The 17,634-nt window shown below is 48.7% G+C and overlaps 1 protein-coding gene across 1 annotated transcript in view; it reads right to left on the reverse strand.

Moving 5' to 3' along the window:
- Positions 1-1,392: 1,392 nt before the first annotated feature.
- RGR (retinal G protein coupled receptor) overlaps positions 1,393-17,634 on the reverse strand; it is a 282,289-nt gene continuing 266,047 nt past the window's right edge. Inside the window, exons 2-7 of the mRNA XM_050803925.1 lie at positions 16,711-16,825; positions 13,956-14,112; positions 12,760-12,881; positions 8,414-8,567; positions 6,612-6,729; positions 1,393-2,245 (exon numbers count right to left, since the gene is read on the reverse strand). Of these exons, the coding sequence (XP_050659882.1) occupies positions 2,114-2,245; positions 6,612-6,729; positions 8,414-8,567; positions 12,760-12,881; positions 13,956-14,112; positions 16,711-16,789 (762 nt within the window). The 5' untranslated portion in view covers positions 16,790-16,825 and the 3' untranslated portion in view covers positions 1,393-2,113. The remainder of the gene's footprint in view (positions 2,246-6,611; positions 6,730-8,413; positions 8,568-12,759; positions 12,882-13,955; positions 14,113-16,710; positions 16,826-17,634) is intronic.

Below are 17,634 nucleotides of genomic sequence, written 5' to 3' on the forward strand. Positions count from 1 at the left end.
AAGTGACAGGCAGCAGATCACGATTTAATACGTGGTGTTTGGATGCTGGCAGCCTGGCTTGAGCTCCCACAAGCAAACCCTGGGGCTTTTACCCCTTTCTATGTAAGACTGAGTCCCTGGAGGGCATGGCCAAGACTTAACGAACAGCTCTGTTTTAATGAGTATTTTCTATATGCTTAGTGAGTACACGTTATCTTCAAGCCTCACAACAACCCTGTGAAGTCCATATTAACATCCTTATGTTAAGGGTTAGAAGGTTTAGAAGGAGTGATGTTAGGACATCCTTTTCAATAAACGGTGCTGGGAAAATTAAATTGCCATATGCAGAAGAATGAAACTGGACACATATCTCTCACCATATATAAAAATCAACTCAAGGATAGACACACTGGCTCATGCTTGTAATCCCATCACTTTGGGAGGCTGAGGCGGGTGGATCACTCGAGGTCAGGAATTTGAGAACAGCCTGTCCAACATGGTGAAACCCTGTCTCTACTAAAAACACAAAAAATTAGCCAGGCATAGTGGCGCATGCCTGTAATCCCAGCTACTCAGGAGGCTGAGGCATGAGAACTGCTTGAACCTGGAAGGCAAGGGTTGCAGTGAGCTATGATAGCACTACTGTACTTCAGCCTGGGCGACAGAGCAGGACTCCGACTTAAAAAAAAAAATCAACTCAAGATGGGTTAAAGACTTAAGTGTAAGAACTGACACTATAAAAATCTTAGAAGAAAATCTAGGAAAAACTCTTCTGGGCATTGACCTAGGCAAAGAATTCATGACAGAAACCTTAAAAGCACAAGCAACAAAACAAAAAATAGACAAATGGGACTTAATTAAACTAAAAAAGTTTTTGCACAGCAAAATAAACCATCAACAGAATGAACAACCTGCAGAACAGGAGAAAATATTTGCAAACTATGTATCCAGTAAGGGACTGTTATCCAGAATATATAAGAAACTCAAACAACGCAACAAAAAAAAAAAAAAATCCAAATAATGTCATTAAAAAGTGGGCAAAAGATATGAATAGATTTTTTTTTCAAAAAGAATACATGCCAGGTGGCTAAGAGGCATATGAAAAAATGCTCAACATCAAAAGTCATCAGAGAAATGGAAATTAAAACCACAGTGAGATCTTCTCTCACACCAGTGAGAATGGCTATTATTAAAAAGTCAAAAAATAACAGATATTGGTAAGGATGCAGAGAAAAGAGAACACCTATACACTGTTGGTGGGACTGTAAATTAGTACAGCCCCTATGGAAAACAGTATGGTGAGTTCTCCATACTGTCTTAGAAATAGAGCTACCATTTGATCCAGCAGTCCTACTATTGGTATCTACACAAAGGAAAAGAAATCAGTATATCAAAAAGAAACCTGCACTTGTATGCTTATCACAGCACTGTTTACAGTAGCAAAGATATGGAATCAATCCATCAACAGATGATTGGTTAAAGAAAATGTGTGTGTGTGTGTGTGTGTGTGTGTGTGTGTGTGTGTGTATGGAATGGAACACTACACTGCCATAAAAAAGAATGAGATCATGTCTTTTGCAGCAACATGGATGAAACTGGAGGTCATTCTTTTAAGTGAAATAACTCTAAAACAGAAAGTCAAATACCACATGTTCTCACTTGTAAGTGGGAGCTAAATAATGTATACACATGGACACAGAGTGTAGAATAATAGACATCGGAGACTCAGAAGGGTGACAAGGTGGCAGGGGGTGAGGGATGAGAAATTACTTAATGAGTATGATGTATATTATTAGGGTGATGGTTACACTAAAAGCCCAGACTTCACCACTAGGCAATCTATCCACGTAGCAAAACTGCAATGTACCCCCTTAAATTTATTATTATTTTTAAAAAGGAGTGACTTTCCTGAAGCCTCTCAGCCTCGAGTGTAGAAGGCTATGACCAACACTCAGGTCCATCTGGCTCTTTCTGTGCAGCCTGGTGTCTTTCTGAATCCTTGTGTCCAGCCTAGGGCCAGGCTCCACGGGGCCATTAGGGAAGGTGGGTGAGTGTCTGGGCTTGGCCGCTGAGGCTGCTGGGCAGGACTCCTGGGGCAGCCTCCCGGCCTGGGGCTCAGTCCAGGATGGTAGGCTCACTTGGCTCGGTCCTTCTCGCTCTTCTGTGGTGAGAGGCACTGCCAGATCCCCCTGCAGACCATTTCATTGCCCAGGGCATAGTTGATGGCATTGATTGTAGGCACCATTTTGGCAATGAGGGCGGGCACCTGTTGTGGCAGAAAAGTCCAGAAAAGAAGCTTCAAAGCCACTGCTCCTCTCTCTGGTCCCACCTGGCGACCCCAGTCACCCCCACCTGCAGCTGCCAATCATTTAGTTCTGCAGCCTTGGAGCCTTCCCTGACTAGTTGGCAGAGATTCATGGCTCATGGAGCCCATGGAGTCATACTCTTGTCCAGACCCACCTGCTCCCAGCCTGGGTACCAATCTCAACCCCTAGTCACAGAGTCCTTATCTGCACCATCTGGCTGGCTGTCCCTGTCATCTCACATGAGGTTTGGGCAATGTCAAGTCGCAGCCTGGTATGACTCAGGGACGAGGTAGGGGATTAGGGAGGCAAACTAATGCTCTATGCATTGTGAGTATCCAAAGGAAGAAACACAGAGAGGAAGAGACTGACACAGAGGCCAAAAATCCAGAAAGTGAGATGAGGTGAGACAGAGACACAAAGACTGAGAGGGGTCTAGCTTTGGGTACTAGAAGTATCTGTACCATCTGCAGTTTGGGGGAGATGGAAGTCACGTCTGCGATGACTGCGTATAGATACAGGATGGCATAGGGGCCCCAGCCGAGCAGCAGCGTCCTTGCTGGCAGAGTGGTGTTTACCTGGGGAGAAATTGTGGCAGGAGATGTCAGCTTGCTCCAGGTGGCCCACAGCCCCATGCGGCCGAGAAGACCAGGTCAGCACTCAGCAGGGCTGGGCAGCATGAACCAGGCTTCAGGAGGGAGCTGAGTCTGCAGGGGAACTTGGGACCAGATGGGCCTCTCTGTTGTTTAAGACTGTGTGACCTTAAGCCTTTTATTTAAGCTTGCCTGACCTCAGTTGCTGTGTCTGTAAAATGGCCTGATAATACCTGACGTGGCTGGAGGTCGAGACTGGGTGGATAATGAGCTTCCTCCTGGGTTGTACTCTTTGTTTGTTTGTCAAATACAGACAGGGTCTCACTATATTTCCTAGGCTGGTCTCGAATTCCTGGGCTCAAGGGATCCTCCTCCTTCGGCCTTCCAACGTGCTGGGATTCCAGGCATGAGCCACTGTGCCTGGCCCGGGTCTGTGCTCTTTAAGAGGAATCCTGGGCTCTGTGACTGCGTGCTCAAGGGGCCCCAGGCTGAGCTGCCCTCAGGCCTCAGTCCTAGAACCAACTGGTCATCCACAGCTACAGCCACCTGGCGAGACCACCCTGTCTGGGCTCCCAATGTGAAATATAATCAGCGGGCACGGGGCTTGTCCGGAGAGCGGGAGACGCTGGGGTGCCGCGTGGCGCCATGAGGGGGCGCAAGACTTGCGCTTTAATTTCAGCGGGAGCGGCCGGATTCCTGCCCCCCGCCCCCCCCCCACACACACACGCGAACGTGCAAATTCTGACGCTAAAGTTCTTGCCTGTTTTCTCCCTGACATGACTTTCTTTAACAAAGAGGGTGATTAAGTTGGAAGAGAACATATTTTCTTCCATCTTGGATTTTTAAAATTTGTTGACCAAGAGACTTTTTTTTCTCTCTTAATTGTCCCTTATTTGGGGGTGGGGGGAAGGGAGCTCAGCACTGCGGGGCCCTCCCGGGAGCCGAGGCCGTGAGAATTGGAATCCCCTGGAGAGGCTGTGCGGTCTCCGGAAGCCGCTTAGCTTGGGATAAGGTCCCCGGACCCCTGCGTGTGACCTTGACGATGCCCACCAGAGACAATGGTTTAAAGTCAACCCAGAAAAATGAGGAGATCATGGTGGCAGCCTTGTCTCCCGGCTGCCTGTGCCTCCAATAAATGTGAACTTTGCGCCTCCAGACAGGGTTTGGGACGGGCATCGCGGAGGACAGCCTGGAGGCGGCGCCTATGCTAGCTGCCAGCTGGGAGCCAGGGGACTGGATTCTGGTCCCAGCAAAGTCCTTTCTCTCCTTCTGACCTCGGGGGAGCATCGGGGCTGCAGCTAAAATAGATTTGCACAGTCCTTTTCCAATTTACAATAAATAAATAAAGTGGCAGATGAAGTGACTTAAAAAAAAAAGAGTTTCTTTCATGCACTGTGATTGACCACGTGGGTGGTGGAGTCCCAGACCTAAGTTTGAATCCAGGTGTGTGGCTTTTGGTGAGTTGCTTAGTTAACGCCCATCTCAACCTCAATTTTTCAGTCCACGACACAGGGATAAGAAAACCTCCTTCTGGCCGGGCGCGGTGGCTCAAGCTTGTAATCCCAGCACTTTGGGAGGCCGAAATGGGTGGATCACCTGAGGTCAGGAGTTCAAGACCAGCCTGGCCAACAGATACAAAAGATACAAAAATTAGCCAGGCATGGTGGCGGGTGCCTGTAATCCCAGCTACTAGGGAGGCTGAGTCAGGAGAATCGCTTGAACCCGGGAGACGGAGGTTGCAGTGAGCCGAGATTGCCATTGCACGCCAACCTGGGCAACAGAGTAAGACCTTGTCTCAAAAGAAAAAAAGAAAAGAAAAGAGAAGGCTAGGCACAGCGGCTTATGCCTATAATCCCAACACTTTAGGAGGCAGAGGCAGGCGGATCACCTGAGATCGGAAGTTTGAAACCAGCCTGACCAACATGGAGAAACCCCGTCTCTACCAAAAATACAACATTAGCTAGGTGTGGTGGCACATGCCTATAATCCCAGGTACTCGGGAAGCTGAGGAAGGAGAATCGCTTGAACCCGGGAGGTGGAAGTTGTGGTGAGCCGAGATTGCGCCATTGTGCTCCAGCCTGGGGGACAAGAGCAAAACTCCGTCTCAAAAAACTGAAAAAAAGGCCGGGCGCGGTGGCTCAAGCCTGTAATCCCAGCACTTTGGGAGGCCGAGACGGGCGGATCACGAGGTCAGGAGATCGAGACCATCCTGGCTAACACGGTGAAACCCCATCTCTACTAAAAAATACAAAAAAAAAAAAAAAAAAACTAGCCGGGCGAGGTGGCGGGCGCCTGTAGTCCCAGCTACTCGGGAGGCTGAGGCAGGAGAACGGCGTAAACCCGGGAGGCAGAGCTTGCAATGAGCTGAGATCCGGCCACTGCACTCCAGCCTGGGTGACAGAGCGAGACTCCCACTCAAAAAAAAAAAAAAAAACTAAAAAAAAAAAAAAAAAGAGAAAACCTCCTTCCTCATAGAGTGGTTGCAAAGATGAAATAATACTAAGATCTGAATTTGTTCTAATCTTTGTTGCTTGTTAGGACTCCTTTGTTAGAGGTCATCCAGGTGACCAAGTTAAAATAAAACCTTGGCAAGGGAATGGTAACGCAGAAATTTAAAAATGGCTAGGAGGGCTTATTTTGAAGTACTATATTTCTTGGACAAATGTGCTTATAGGTTTGATTTTTATCTTTTGGACACTACCCTGTGACTGTGATTAAATTAAACATCTCAAAGCACTTTAAAAGCAGCATTTAAAAAGACTGTAACTTTGTGCCAAACCTCAGATCTTTGGCAAGAATTAAGTGGAACAGCAGGGATGGTGTCCGGCAGGGAGCCCTGGTCGCCAGAGTTACCAGGTCTGGGTGAATCTGAGCAGTCCTGATCCTTGCTCCCCAGGCCTTAGCGATCTGAGCAAACAGAGGGTAGTTTCCAGTTCTAACATCCTATGCTGTGCACAAGCTGGATTTTTTCTTGATCATTGAAAACGCAGAAAACCCCTGGTTGCTGTCTGTCACATTGTTCATATTCCCTGGTGTCCCTGAGTGGAACCGAGAACTTTCTGCTGCTCTTGAGGCAGGAGACTAGCAGAGGGAATTGGAGGTTAAAGGGCAGAATAAGTAGAAGCAGAAGCAAGGTGAAGAGGCGGTGAGCAAGAAGCAAGACAAGAAACAGAAGTTGAGCAACCAAAACAAAAATAAGATTAAAAAGTGAGTAAGAAGCTCCCATGGCCGGCTAGATCTGGACCAAACCTGTCAGGAGCAGTTCCTCAGAGATGGGCATGCGCATTAGAGAGAAAAAGTATCCTTAAAATGACCCTGTATGATAATAAGCTCATTAAGGCTCATGCATATGGACTGCGTATCATGCATGTACTTAAGATTATGGGATGGAGGTGACAGGCAATCACACAAGGGCCAAAGCGACTAAGTAACCTATCAATCAAAAGGCAGACGCTGGCTAGAGATTAGGCAGCCTTGGGAAGAAGAAAAATAAACACATAAAAGAACCCAAAATACACCAAACTGGTGCTGATCTCACTTCGCAGAGATCGGTCTGCCCTCCCCTCTCTGAGAGTGTAATACTGTGCTGAATAAACTTTTGCTGCTTTGCTTTGCTGCAAAAGCAATGAATATTTGCTTTGCTATTTGTGTGTGTCACATTCAATTCTTCATTCGGGACACCAAGAGCCTGGGGCTGCGCTGCACCGTCAGATAACACTCCGGGAGGGGTCCTTACCTGGAGATGACCGCTCTTCCCCAGTTTCTGCTCCATGAGACTGTAGGACGTGATCGTGATGAAGAGGGGCATGGCAAAGTTGAAGAAGGACATGGTGAAGAGGAAGCTGGTGAAGTTTCTACAGGGAGAGCGGATGGAGGACTGGGGTCAGCTCTCAGGGATGGTCAGCTGCCCTCAAGGACCCACCAGCTCTGCTCTCGATGATCGGATGTGGGAAAATGCTCCATTCACACAAGTACTCAGTGTGATTGCTCCCGGGTCCCAGGTAAATTCCCTTTGGGAGCTACGAGGTCCCCCTAGAACTTGCCTTTAGAAGCCAGGGAGCTCCGAGGAGGAAGAGGCCTCTTTCTTTTTCTTTTTTTTTTTTTTTTTTTTTTTTTTTTTTTTTTTTTTGAGACGGAGTCTCGCTTTGTCGCCCAGGCTGGAGTGCAGTGGCCGGATCTCAGCTCACTGCAAGCTCCGCCTCCCGGGTTCACGCCATTCTCCTGCCTCAGCCTCCCGAGTAGCTGGGACTACAGGCGCCCGCCACCTCGCCCGGCTAGTTTTTTGTATTTTTTTAGTAGAGACGGGGTTTCGCCGTGTTAGCCAGGATGGTCTCGATCTCCCGACCTCGTGATCCGCCCGTCTCGGCCTCCCAAAGTGCTGGGATTACAGGCTTGAGCCACCGCGCCCGGCCGAGGCCTCTTTCTTGTTCAAGTGCTTAGCCCTGCTTTCCTGTTTGTCCCCCAAGCATGAAGAATGGGAAATTTTAGTTTGGGAAACATGTTCACCCAATGGTGGGGATGTCAGTGGACCAAGAGGAAGGAACACTCAAGGAGCATTCTAGGCCCAAAGGTTTTAAAAGGAGACTGGATAACAAGAAGATTGGATACTACGTCACTGAAGAAATGGTTGAAGGGACCACAGAAGAGCCTGGGTTCCCAGGTAGTGGTCATGGGGAGGTGAAGGGAATGGTGGGAGTCCCAGGGAGGCAGATTCCCATTAGAAGGGGAGACTATGTCACCTTGGAGCTGTACACCAGGGAGGGGCAGCTGGAAGGACTGGACCCTGGCTGGGGAGAGCCATGGAGGGACACTTGAACCAGGCCCAGCATTCTCAAAAAGGCATCACCTGGAAAGCCTGTCGTCCAGTGCAGATGCCTCATGATTAAACACCATGGGTAAAGCAGATGAATGCAACGTGGCTCTAGTGGAAGCAAGAGGGGCTGCAGCCCATGTGACCATTCCTCAAGGCAGTTTCTAAAGGATCCCCCTAAGCCCTTGTCTCCCTAGAGCCCCCTGATGGGGCAGTACCAGAACACGAGCCCCATGAGGGTGGGGACCCTCATGCATTCAGTTCTATTTCTCCAGGGATTGCCTCATAGCGTATGCTCAGGGCATTCCCTCCCAGTGGAAGGACCATAATGTTCTTTGAATCTATTGTGCCAAGGGTATGGCACCCTCTAGAAACTGATGAGGTCAGAGCCATGATGGCCGACTGTGCTGAAGACAGCAAAGAGGTGGTGTGGCTTGGTGACTGTTATCACTGACACAAGCCAATGGCTCCCTGTATGATGTCTCTTTTTGGGTTCAACTCTGGGTCCCAATTTTCATAGCATTCCCATCACCCGGCCAGTTTTCAGAACAGGCTTTTTCCAGTCCCAATGTCTGCCTACATGTGGGTATCATGACTAAGGAGTTGAGATTATCTGGCAAACATTCACATTTCCCCATTTGGATTTTCAGCTGGGGCACCCTTGTAATAGGAGTTCGAAGTCAAGATTCCCATGGATAGGAGCCTCGAAGCTGCTCCTCCCACCTCACCTGTCCCCTTTGGAGTAATCCAGGGTGCAGCATGTCCCCAGTGGCTCATAGTCATAGTGGCCCCAGCCCAGGAGGGGCAAGGCTGCCCAGAAGGTAGAAGACAGCCACACGAAGAGCACCAGAGAGATGGCCGAGTTCCAGGCCAGCTGGCTGCCTGCCCAGGACAGAGGACGAAGAGGAGGTTGTGAGGGGGAGATGGCCTGGTAGAGTGAGAAAGAATGGACTTCCCTATCTTGAAGAGTGTCCCTTCGAGTGATCCACCCGCCTCAGTCTCCCATAGTGCTGGGATTACAGGATTGAGTCACCACATCCTGCCAGAAGGAGGTTTTCTTATCCCTGTGTCATGGTCTAAAAAATTGAGGCTGAGAAGGGGATTAACTAAGCAAGTCACCAAAATGAGAACCACAGCTCTGCCTCAGGCAAGTGAAAAGCTTCTCTGAGCCCCAGTGTTCTCGCCCACAAGGGGAATGATAATCCTTGCCACAAGGGGAATGATAATGAGTTGCTCAGAGGATTGTTATGAAGAATGAAATAGATAATGGATGGTGAAGGTCTCCAAATAGACACACTATACCATCTTCTTCAGAGGACAGAGACAAGGAGGGAATGGCAAAGAGACAGATGTGTTTTCAAAGCCAAAGTTCAGGAAGAAGCATGGGCAGGGGTTCAGGTGAGGGTCATAGGGGATGGAGGCAGAAGTCTGGACTTACCACCATCCTCAGCACTTGCTCAGAATCAGGCCACTGCCCCTGCTTCGAGGATACCCTCTGAGAATGCTTGACTCGGGGGTTGGGGCTCAATCTCAGTGCCAAAGGCAGAGGCTGGGTCCCAGCAGCATCTTTTGATGTGAATCAGCCATGCTGATTTGACCTCCTCTGATCCCTTCCCTGAAGCCCCCTCTCTGCTGCAGTGTCATTGGGTCCTTTTCATCCAGTGGTTCCTCCTGGATCTGGCTTCAGGATGCACTTCACAGGTGCCCTCCTCTGTCTACTGTTTATTTGTCATACTCCTTTGTGTCTAAGATCCCAGGGCAGAGGACAGGTCTCTAGGTGGGCTTTGATCAGGAGAGAAGAGCACATCTACAACCTCCCTCATCTACACTTTGCTTCTACTGATATGGTTCCAGATGGAGTTTGCTTGGATGTGACCTTCTGATATGAACTGAATGTTCGGGTCCCCTCAAATTTATATGTTGAAGCCCTAATCCCCAGTGTGATGGCATTTGGAGGTGGGGCCTTTGGGTTATAACTAGTCCATAAGGGTGGAGCCCCCATGATGCGATTAGTGCCCTTATAAGAAGGGACACAATTAACTGGACGTGGTGCATGCGCCTGTAGTCCCAGCTACTCAAGAGGCTGAGGTAGAGAATCACTTGAACCCAGAAGGTGGAGGCTGCAGTGTACTGAGATGGTGCCACTACATTCTAGCCTGGGCAATAGAGTGAGACTCTGTTTCAAAAAAATAAAAGAAGGAACACAAAAGTGACAATCTCTCTTTTTATGTGAGGACATGGCAAGAAGATGAACATCTATAAATAAAGAAGCAAGCCCTCAACGAACCTGTCCATGCTGACACCTTGAATTTGGACTTCCCAGCCTGAATAACTGAGAAATAAATTTCTATTGTTCAAGCCACCCAGTCTATAACATTCTATTATAGGAGCCTGGGCAGACTAAGATACCTCCCACCCCAACCGTGGGCACAATAAATATGTGCATGGATAGGAAGACTTGATATAGTCAAGAGGTCAGTTCTGCCAATCTTTTAAAAAAAATTTTTTTGAGGCAGAGTCTTGCTCTGTCACTCAGGCTGGAGTGCAGTGGCATGATCTCGGCTCACTGCAACTTCTGCCTCCCAGGTTCAAGCAATTCTCCTTCCTCAGCCTCTCAAGTAGCTGGAATTACAGGCTCATGCCACCATGCCCAGCTAATTTTTGTATTTTTAGTAGAGATGGGGCTTCACCATGTTGGCCAGGCTGGTCTCGAACTCCTGACCTCAAGTGATTTGCCCACCTCAGCCTCCCAAAGTGTTGGGATTACAGGCATGAGCCACCGTGCCTGGCCTTTTCTTCTTCCTGTTTTTGTTTGTTTGTTTGTTTGTTTTTGTGTTTTTGTTTTATTGAAGCATGGTCTCATTCTGTTGCCCAGGCTGGAGTGCAGTGGTGCCATCTCGGCTCACTGCAACCTCTGCCTTCCAGGTTCAAGCAATTCTCTGTGGGCACAATAATGAATACCTACCTGGACCCTTGTGCTGCCTCAGACTTTCAGCTTTAGAAACAGATGGCCAAGGTGACATGCATACAACCTCCCAGGGATGGAGTAGATGAATTCAGACCTCCTCATTCCCCTTTGCCTGCCTTCACACTGCTCTGCCATGCTCTCAGTATAGAAAGGGCTTTGATCTAAGGCCTCTGGCATAGGGATTAACTGTTCTATATTGAGGCAGAGAAGCCTGTTGCTGTCTGAGAAGGTGGTGTGTGTGTGTGTGTGTGTGTGTGTGTGTGTGTGTGTGTGTGTAAGATGGTCCAAGGGATCACTGGGGCGGGGGCTGGGATGGAAGTAGTGGGAGAAGCACTCTGAGACCAGGTGGACAGGAAGGCTAAACTATTGCCACTCAAAATGATGAGACCGATGGAAGCATTTTGGCCTGGAGAGACCCATGACGGGCAGTGACTTTGCAGGGAAGGCGGCTGTACATGTGACTATGGCAAGGGAAGTTCTGTGGATTCCAAAGAGGCCATGCCACGGCTTGAGCTGTGCTGGCCATAGACCTCACAGCAGCCTCTGTGCTGAGCAAATTCATAGCTCAGGACTTGGATGTACCAGGTCATGCCCAGTGTCAGCTCTGCCCTTAGTAGCTGTGTGACCCTAGGCAAGCTGCTTAACTTCTCTGTGCCTCTGCTTCCAAGGCTGTGAGCTGAGGGTTTGCTAGGAGGGTTAGCTGAGCCACAGCTCCCCAAAACATGTTTATGTACCCATGGTGGTGAATAGGGTTCTGGATGGTCTCTGGGTGAACAGGTTTTTATTTTAATTGTATTAAAATTATAAGAACATTAAACCTGTGATTTCCCAGATGTTGTTTAGAATGAGCTTGAAGCAGGTGTTTACATTTTAAAAAATGAGTCACTTTTAAGAAAAAAAAAATCAAGGAGAAACAGAGCAGTTTGTACACTGATATGGCCAATTATGAAGATGGTATTTGACCATGCAGATTGGGAAATCTAGAGCTGGACAGTTTTCATGAAGCCTCATGGAATGGTTGGGTGCCAGGGCACATGCCCAGCTACACACATACACCCAGCCTCTCTGCACCTCCGTAGTACCTATCTGCAAGGGCATTTTCTGTAACCCTGATCTCATTTGATTTTCAAAATAAAACTGAGATTGGTTATTAAAATCATCTCAGCTGCCGGGCGCGGTGGCTCAAGCCTGTAATCCCAGCACTTTGGGAGGCTGAGGCAGGCGGATCACGAGGTCAGGAGATCGAGACCATCCTGGCTAACACGGTGAAACCCCGTCTCTACTAAAAAACACAAAAAACTAGCCGGGCGAGGTGGCGGGCGCCTGTAGTCCCAGCTACTCGGGAGGCTGAGGCAGGAGAATGGCGTGAACCCGGGAGGCGGAGCTTGCAGTGAGCTGAGATCCGGCCACTACACTCCAACCCGGGCGACAGAGCGAGACTCCGTCTCAAAAATAAAATAAAATAAAATAAAATAAAATAAAATAAAATAAAATAAAATAAAATAAAATAAAATAAAATAAAATAATCTCAGCCAGGCGCAGTGGCTCACACCTGTAATCCCAGCACTTTGGGAGGCTGAGACAGGTAGATCACGAGGTCAGGAGTTCAAGACCAGCCTGGCCAATATGGTGAAACCCCATGTCTACTAAAAATACAAAAATTAGCTGGGCGTGGTGGCGCGCGCCTGTAGTCCCAGCTACTCGGCAGGCTGAGGCAGAAGAATCGCTTGAAACCAGGAGGCAGAGGTTGCAGTTAGCCAAGATCGAGCCACTGCACTCCATCCTGGGCAATAGAGCAATTCCGTCTCAAAAAGAAAAAAAAAATCATTTCATATAGGAGGAGACTAAGGTTCAGAGAGGATCCCTGACTTGCCCAAGGTTGCAGTGATGGCAAGATAGCCTCAATAGCTCTCCTGCACACTCTCCCACCCTCCCTCCTTTCCTGAAATGAGTGCCTACACATGATAGGCATGCACACTCACACCCACCCACACTTCCCTGCCCTGGGAAACAAGGAGCTGTAGCTAGTTCTGACTGCCCCGCCCTGCCTCTTATCCTCTCCACACTGCATCGGTGTCCCTCCACTGGAGAAGCCCAGATACATACGGGTGCAGTAGTGGTGATAGCGCCCCCAGGCGATAGCTGCACTGCTGCAGATGCTGGCCAACGCTGTCACAAAGCCCTGGAAGCCGTGAGCCTGGCAGCCGTCCGAGCCGTAGGGCCAGCGCCTGTGGGAGACACTGGGCACCAGTGACCCCTCTCCTCCAACCCTTTCCACCTCCCACACCTGCCAAGTACAGCCTGGAGTGTGCGTTCCTGAATCTTGCCCTGCTTCTCCAAAGACGGCCTTAATATCGGTGTCTTTCCTATGAGGTGTTAGAGCTTAAGTAACTGGACTGAAGGGGTAGAGCCCGATGCACACTCTCTATGCTCGGTGACTTTGCACCACGGTTGGGCCATAGGCTCTCTCTGTGTGATCAGATCCCACTGTCACAGGAGAGCTCATGCCTGTAATTGATAGGTGGGGAAACTGAGGTTCAAAGAGGCAAAGATACTGAGGCCAAGGTCACACAGAAGATGAAGGCAAAGTCAGAGGGGGAGATCCCAGGCCTCCCCAGCCTAAAGGGCCAAACAAAGGTGGAAGCTTCAATTCACTGTGGGAGGAAGAATTCTCACTGATGCAGACCCCCCAGGCTGGTCAGCACGGAGCATGCGCATCCAGGTGGGCTCCAGCCTCCATCTGCAGTGTCCAAAATCAGAATGAGAATGTCCAGTCTGCTTCAGAAAACAATTTTATAAACACCTTCTGAAGCTGTGATGGAAGACCCTGGTTTGTGTATAAGGAGGTGTTAGACGCTAGCTAAAACCCTGTTTGTTTTCACACTTACTTAGAGTCCTAGGTATCAAGCATTATTTTAAGTTATTTACACATAATAGAAGTAAATACTTCCAACGAACTATATGAGTTAGGAAATAATATCCGATTTATGGAAGAAGCCCAGAACTAGAAATGCTGAATGAAACCAGAATGCAAACCTAGGTTGTTTGGTTACAGAACCTATACCATTGATCTCTACAGCCTGCCATCTCTTTCATCAGGTTTCAGCAATCCCTGTCTTCCAGAAATCAGCGGTCATTCTTCAGAATCAATCTGGAATTCAGCCCATTTTAGCTTGCCCACCCTCCGCCCTTGGCCAATTTTCTGTAAGTAGTAAAAATGCCCTTGGCTTGGCTGCCTGGGACCCAGAGGTTAGGCCCCAGGCAGGACCTCAGGGCCTGTGGACTGGGGAGGGGGCTGGTACCGGAGAAGGCTGGATGTGGCTGCAATGAGGGCATTCAGGCTGATCCCACTGTCCGCAAGAGCCAAGCTCAGCACCAGCAGGTGGCAGGGAGTCCGCAGCTCCGGGGTCTTGCAGAAAGAGAAGATGGTCAGGGTATTGAGGCTGAGACCGGAGAGAGCTGAAACGAAGGGTTGGGGCTGGCATTGGGGCTGCTGAAGCCCAGCTGGGGACAGAACAGGGTGCGTGGGGTGGATGGAGCATCAGCAACCTCCCAGACAGACAAGAAAGACAACCAATATAGCGTAGCATGCTTCATGCTATAACGATCATAATCACTGACACCTGCCGGGCACTTAGCGCACACTAGGCACCAGGATAAGCACTTAATATGAGTCATCTCATTCAGTCTTCACTTGGATACGCTCTTCTCCATTTGTAGCTGGGAAACTGAGGTTCAGAGACACTAGCTAACTTGCCCTAAGTACACAGCTAGTAAGTGGTGGAGCTGGAACTTGAATTCAGGCCTTTTGCATTTCAAAATGCCTTCTCCAAGGACTGTAGAGCAAAGTCAGAGAGCCTGCAAGGAGAAGAGTTGATGTTAGAGCTGGGAGCTGCCCAGGACGCCAGGCAGGGAAGTGAGCTGAAGGGGGCGTACTCTGGAAGCAGACAGACCCGACCTTGAATTTTGGCTCGGTTGCCTCGCTTGCTGCTCCTTAAGCTCTCTGAACCTCAGCTTCCCCCATCTAAAGTGAGGAACAGGAAAAAAATCCCGCCTTCAAAACTGTGAGAAGCACTTACCTGCAGGACAATGCATGGAAGAGCATGCTATTCCAGGAGGGAATAGCATGTGCAAAGACATGCTGTGGTACAATGAGATGCCACCTTACTCCTACAAGAATGGCCATCAATAAAAAGTCAAAAAACAATAGATCGATGGCATGGATGTGGTAAAAAGGGAATGCTTATACACTGCTGCTGGGAATGTAAATTAATACAATCTCTATGGAAAAGAGTATAGAGATTCTGTAAATAACTAAAAGTAGATCTGCCATTTAATCCAGCCAAAAACACACATGCACAACTATGTTTATTGTGGCACAATTCACAATTGCAAAGATACGAAATCAATGCGAGTGCCCACTGACCAATGAATGGACAAAGAAAATGTGGTATATATACATCATGGAATAATACTCAGCCATAAAAAGGAATGAAATAATGTCTTATTACAGCAACTTGGATGGAGCTGGAGGCCATTATTCTAAGTGAAGTAACTCAGGAATGGAAAATCAAATACTGATTGTTCTCAGTTACAAGTGGGAGCTAAACCGTGAGTATGCAAAGGCATTCAGAGGACATAATGGACTTTGGAGACTGGAGAACGGGAAGTGTGGGAGACGGGGTGGGATTAAAAAAACCTACATATGGGAGGGGGGAGGGATTGTATTGGGAGTTATACCTGATGTAAATGACGAGTTGATGGCTGCTGACGAGTTGATGGGTGCAGCACGCCAACATGGCACAAGTATACATAAGTAACAAACCTGCACGTTATGCACATGTACCCTAGAACTTAAAGTATAATTTTTTTAAAAAAACCTACATATTAGGTACAATGTACACTACTCGGGTGATGGGTGCACTGAAATCTCAGAATTTGCCATGATGTAATTCATCGATGTAAACAAAAGTCACTTGTACCCCCAAAGCTATTGAAATTTTAAAAATATTTTTAAAATAAAATAAAATAAAAACCAAAGCATTATGTATACAATGACATTTCTAATTATCAAACATGAAATAAAAATGTAAATTTAAACCCCTTCCAAAAAATAAAGTGGTAAAATTTTATGGCATATTTGAGGACCTGGAGGGATGCTAGATTGCAGGGTTCTCAGGAAAGGGAGACACCGGCTGGGGCCACCAGAAAGTCATGTCCAGAGCCTTCAGGACCAATCAAATGACTGTCACTTCCTCTCCATTGTCAGTTCTCATTAGAGACTGATGATTTCTCTGGGTCTGCTTTGAACCAAAGCTGCATTCTCCCTCAACTTAGCTCAGGCTGGCGCAGATTCAGGATTGACACTGTCTCTAGCTCTGGCCTCAGCGAGCATCTTAGGGATTCTAGGTGGAGGTAGGTAGGTACCTTGCGGACCTAGAGGTGAAGTGCTTAGGCTCATAGGAGTAGACACAGTGAAAATAGTGGTGGGGCTGGAGAGGATGGGAGAGAATGAATTTAAATACCCTGGAGTCTATTTAGGCTAGCACTTTATACCCATTATCCAATTTAATCTTTACAACCACCCATTCGGAATGTCAAGGCATTGAGGGCAGAGAGCTGAAGGGACTTGGTTCCAGTCACACAAGAGCAGGTGGCAGAGCTGTCTGTCCCCAGAGCCTTTCAGGGGACTGATCTTATGTGGGATTCTTAGCAGGATTTCTAAGGAATGGATTAAATTTCCTCCCGACTGGAGGGACATGAAAAGTCCTAAAGCCTGGCTCTTGATCATCTCCTGGGCAGATGTCCCCTCTCAAAGTCCCTCCCTCCCTGACCCTTGCCTGGCTTACTCTCTGCTTGGCAGGCAGTGTGCTGTACCTCACAGGTTCAGCTGTCAGAACACCCCCTGAGTCCAGGCACAGAGGGGAAGGCAGTCAAGGGGACCTGACACCCAGCTGGATTTGGGGACCTCGCCTCTCCTTGCCAGCTCCATATTGGTGGCCTGGGTCCTCAGAACCCACTGGGCCCCTGCTGCACCCCAGGTTCTGCCTGGCTCACCTTCCACCAGCAGCACCATCCCCACAGCCAGCACCTCGAGCTCCCCAAAGCCGGTGGGCAGGGCACTGGTCTCTGCCATCCTCACTCTCCCTCCTGCCAGTGGCCCAGCTGTCTCTGGCTTCCCGCAGCCAGGCCCTCCCTTTTAAAGGGCCATCCCATGTGCGTGGAGGCACATGCACGTTATTATGCTGGACCTTGGGCTCTTTCTGGATGCCTCCCCCCTGCAAATGGTCCTCTTGGTCCAAGCAGAAGGAACCCATTCACGAGTTGGACAATGCAGCCTTTGTGAAGCCAGAATGGAGCCCTGTCTCATTCATTTCAGCCCCATTGCACAGGATTAAGGTCGGGGAATCCAAATGGTGTGAGACTGAGAGCCTTATTGGAAAAGAATTGCATAACCAAGGGAGGGGAGCAGGAGGAGGGATCTGAGCCGCAGCTGTTCCTGACAAGCCCGGTGCCTGGGCGCGTGTGTCCTCAGGCTCACATGTGTGTACTCCAAAGCGCTGGGGAAAGGATGAAGTTTGGGAAGTCACCTGTTGTCAGAGGAAGAACCCCAAATGGGACCAGAGAATGGGTTTCTGGTTCTGAATCTGTCACTAACTAGTTATGTGCCTGGAGTGGGACCACTAGACTCTTCGTTTACTTTTCTGCAATGTCAGTGTCTTTTGTCTGCGGCCTCTGTATAAGTCCCGGTTAGATATCATGAATATAAACCTCAGGGCTGCATTTCCTGTCTCCCATAGAGCACTTGAGCCACATGAGCATAAAAAATCTCCTAGGACACTGTCTTAGAACAGAGGGGCTGCCGTCTTGTCAGTCTCCGCCCCCCAACCCGCCCAGCCTTGCTGGCCCCGCTAAGAGCTTTGGCTGCTACAAATGACTTCCTGACACACTGGCTCTTTATGCATTGTTATGCTCTGGCTC

The sequence above is a fragment of the Macaca thibetana genome, chromosome 9 (genome assembly GCF_024542745.1).
Source record: "Macaca thibetana thibetana isolate TM-01 chromosome 9, ASM2454274v1, whole genome shotgun sequence".
NCBI classification, from domain to species: Eukaryota; Metazoa; Chordata; class Mammalia; order Primates; family Cercopithecidae; genus Macaca; species Macaca thibetana.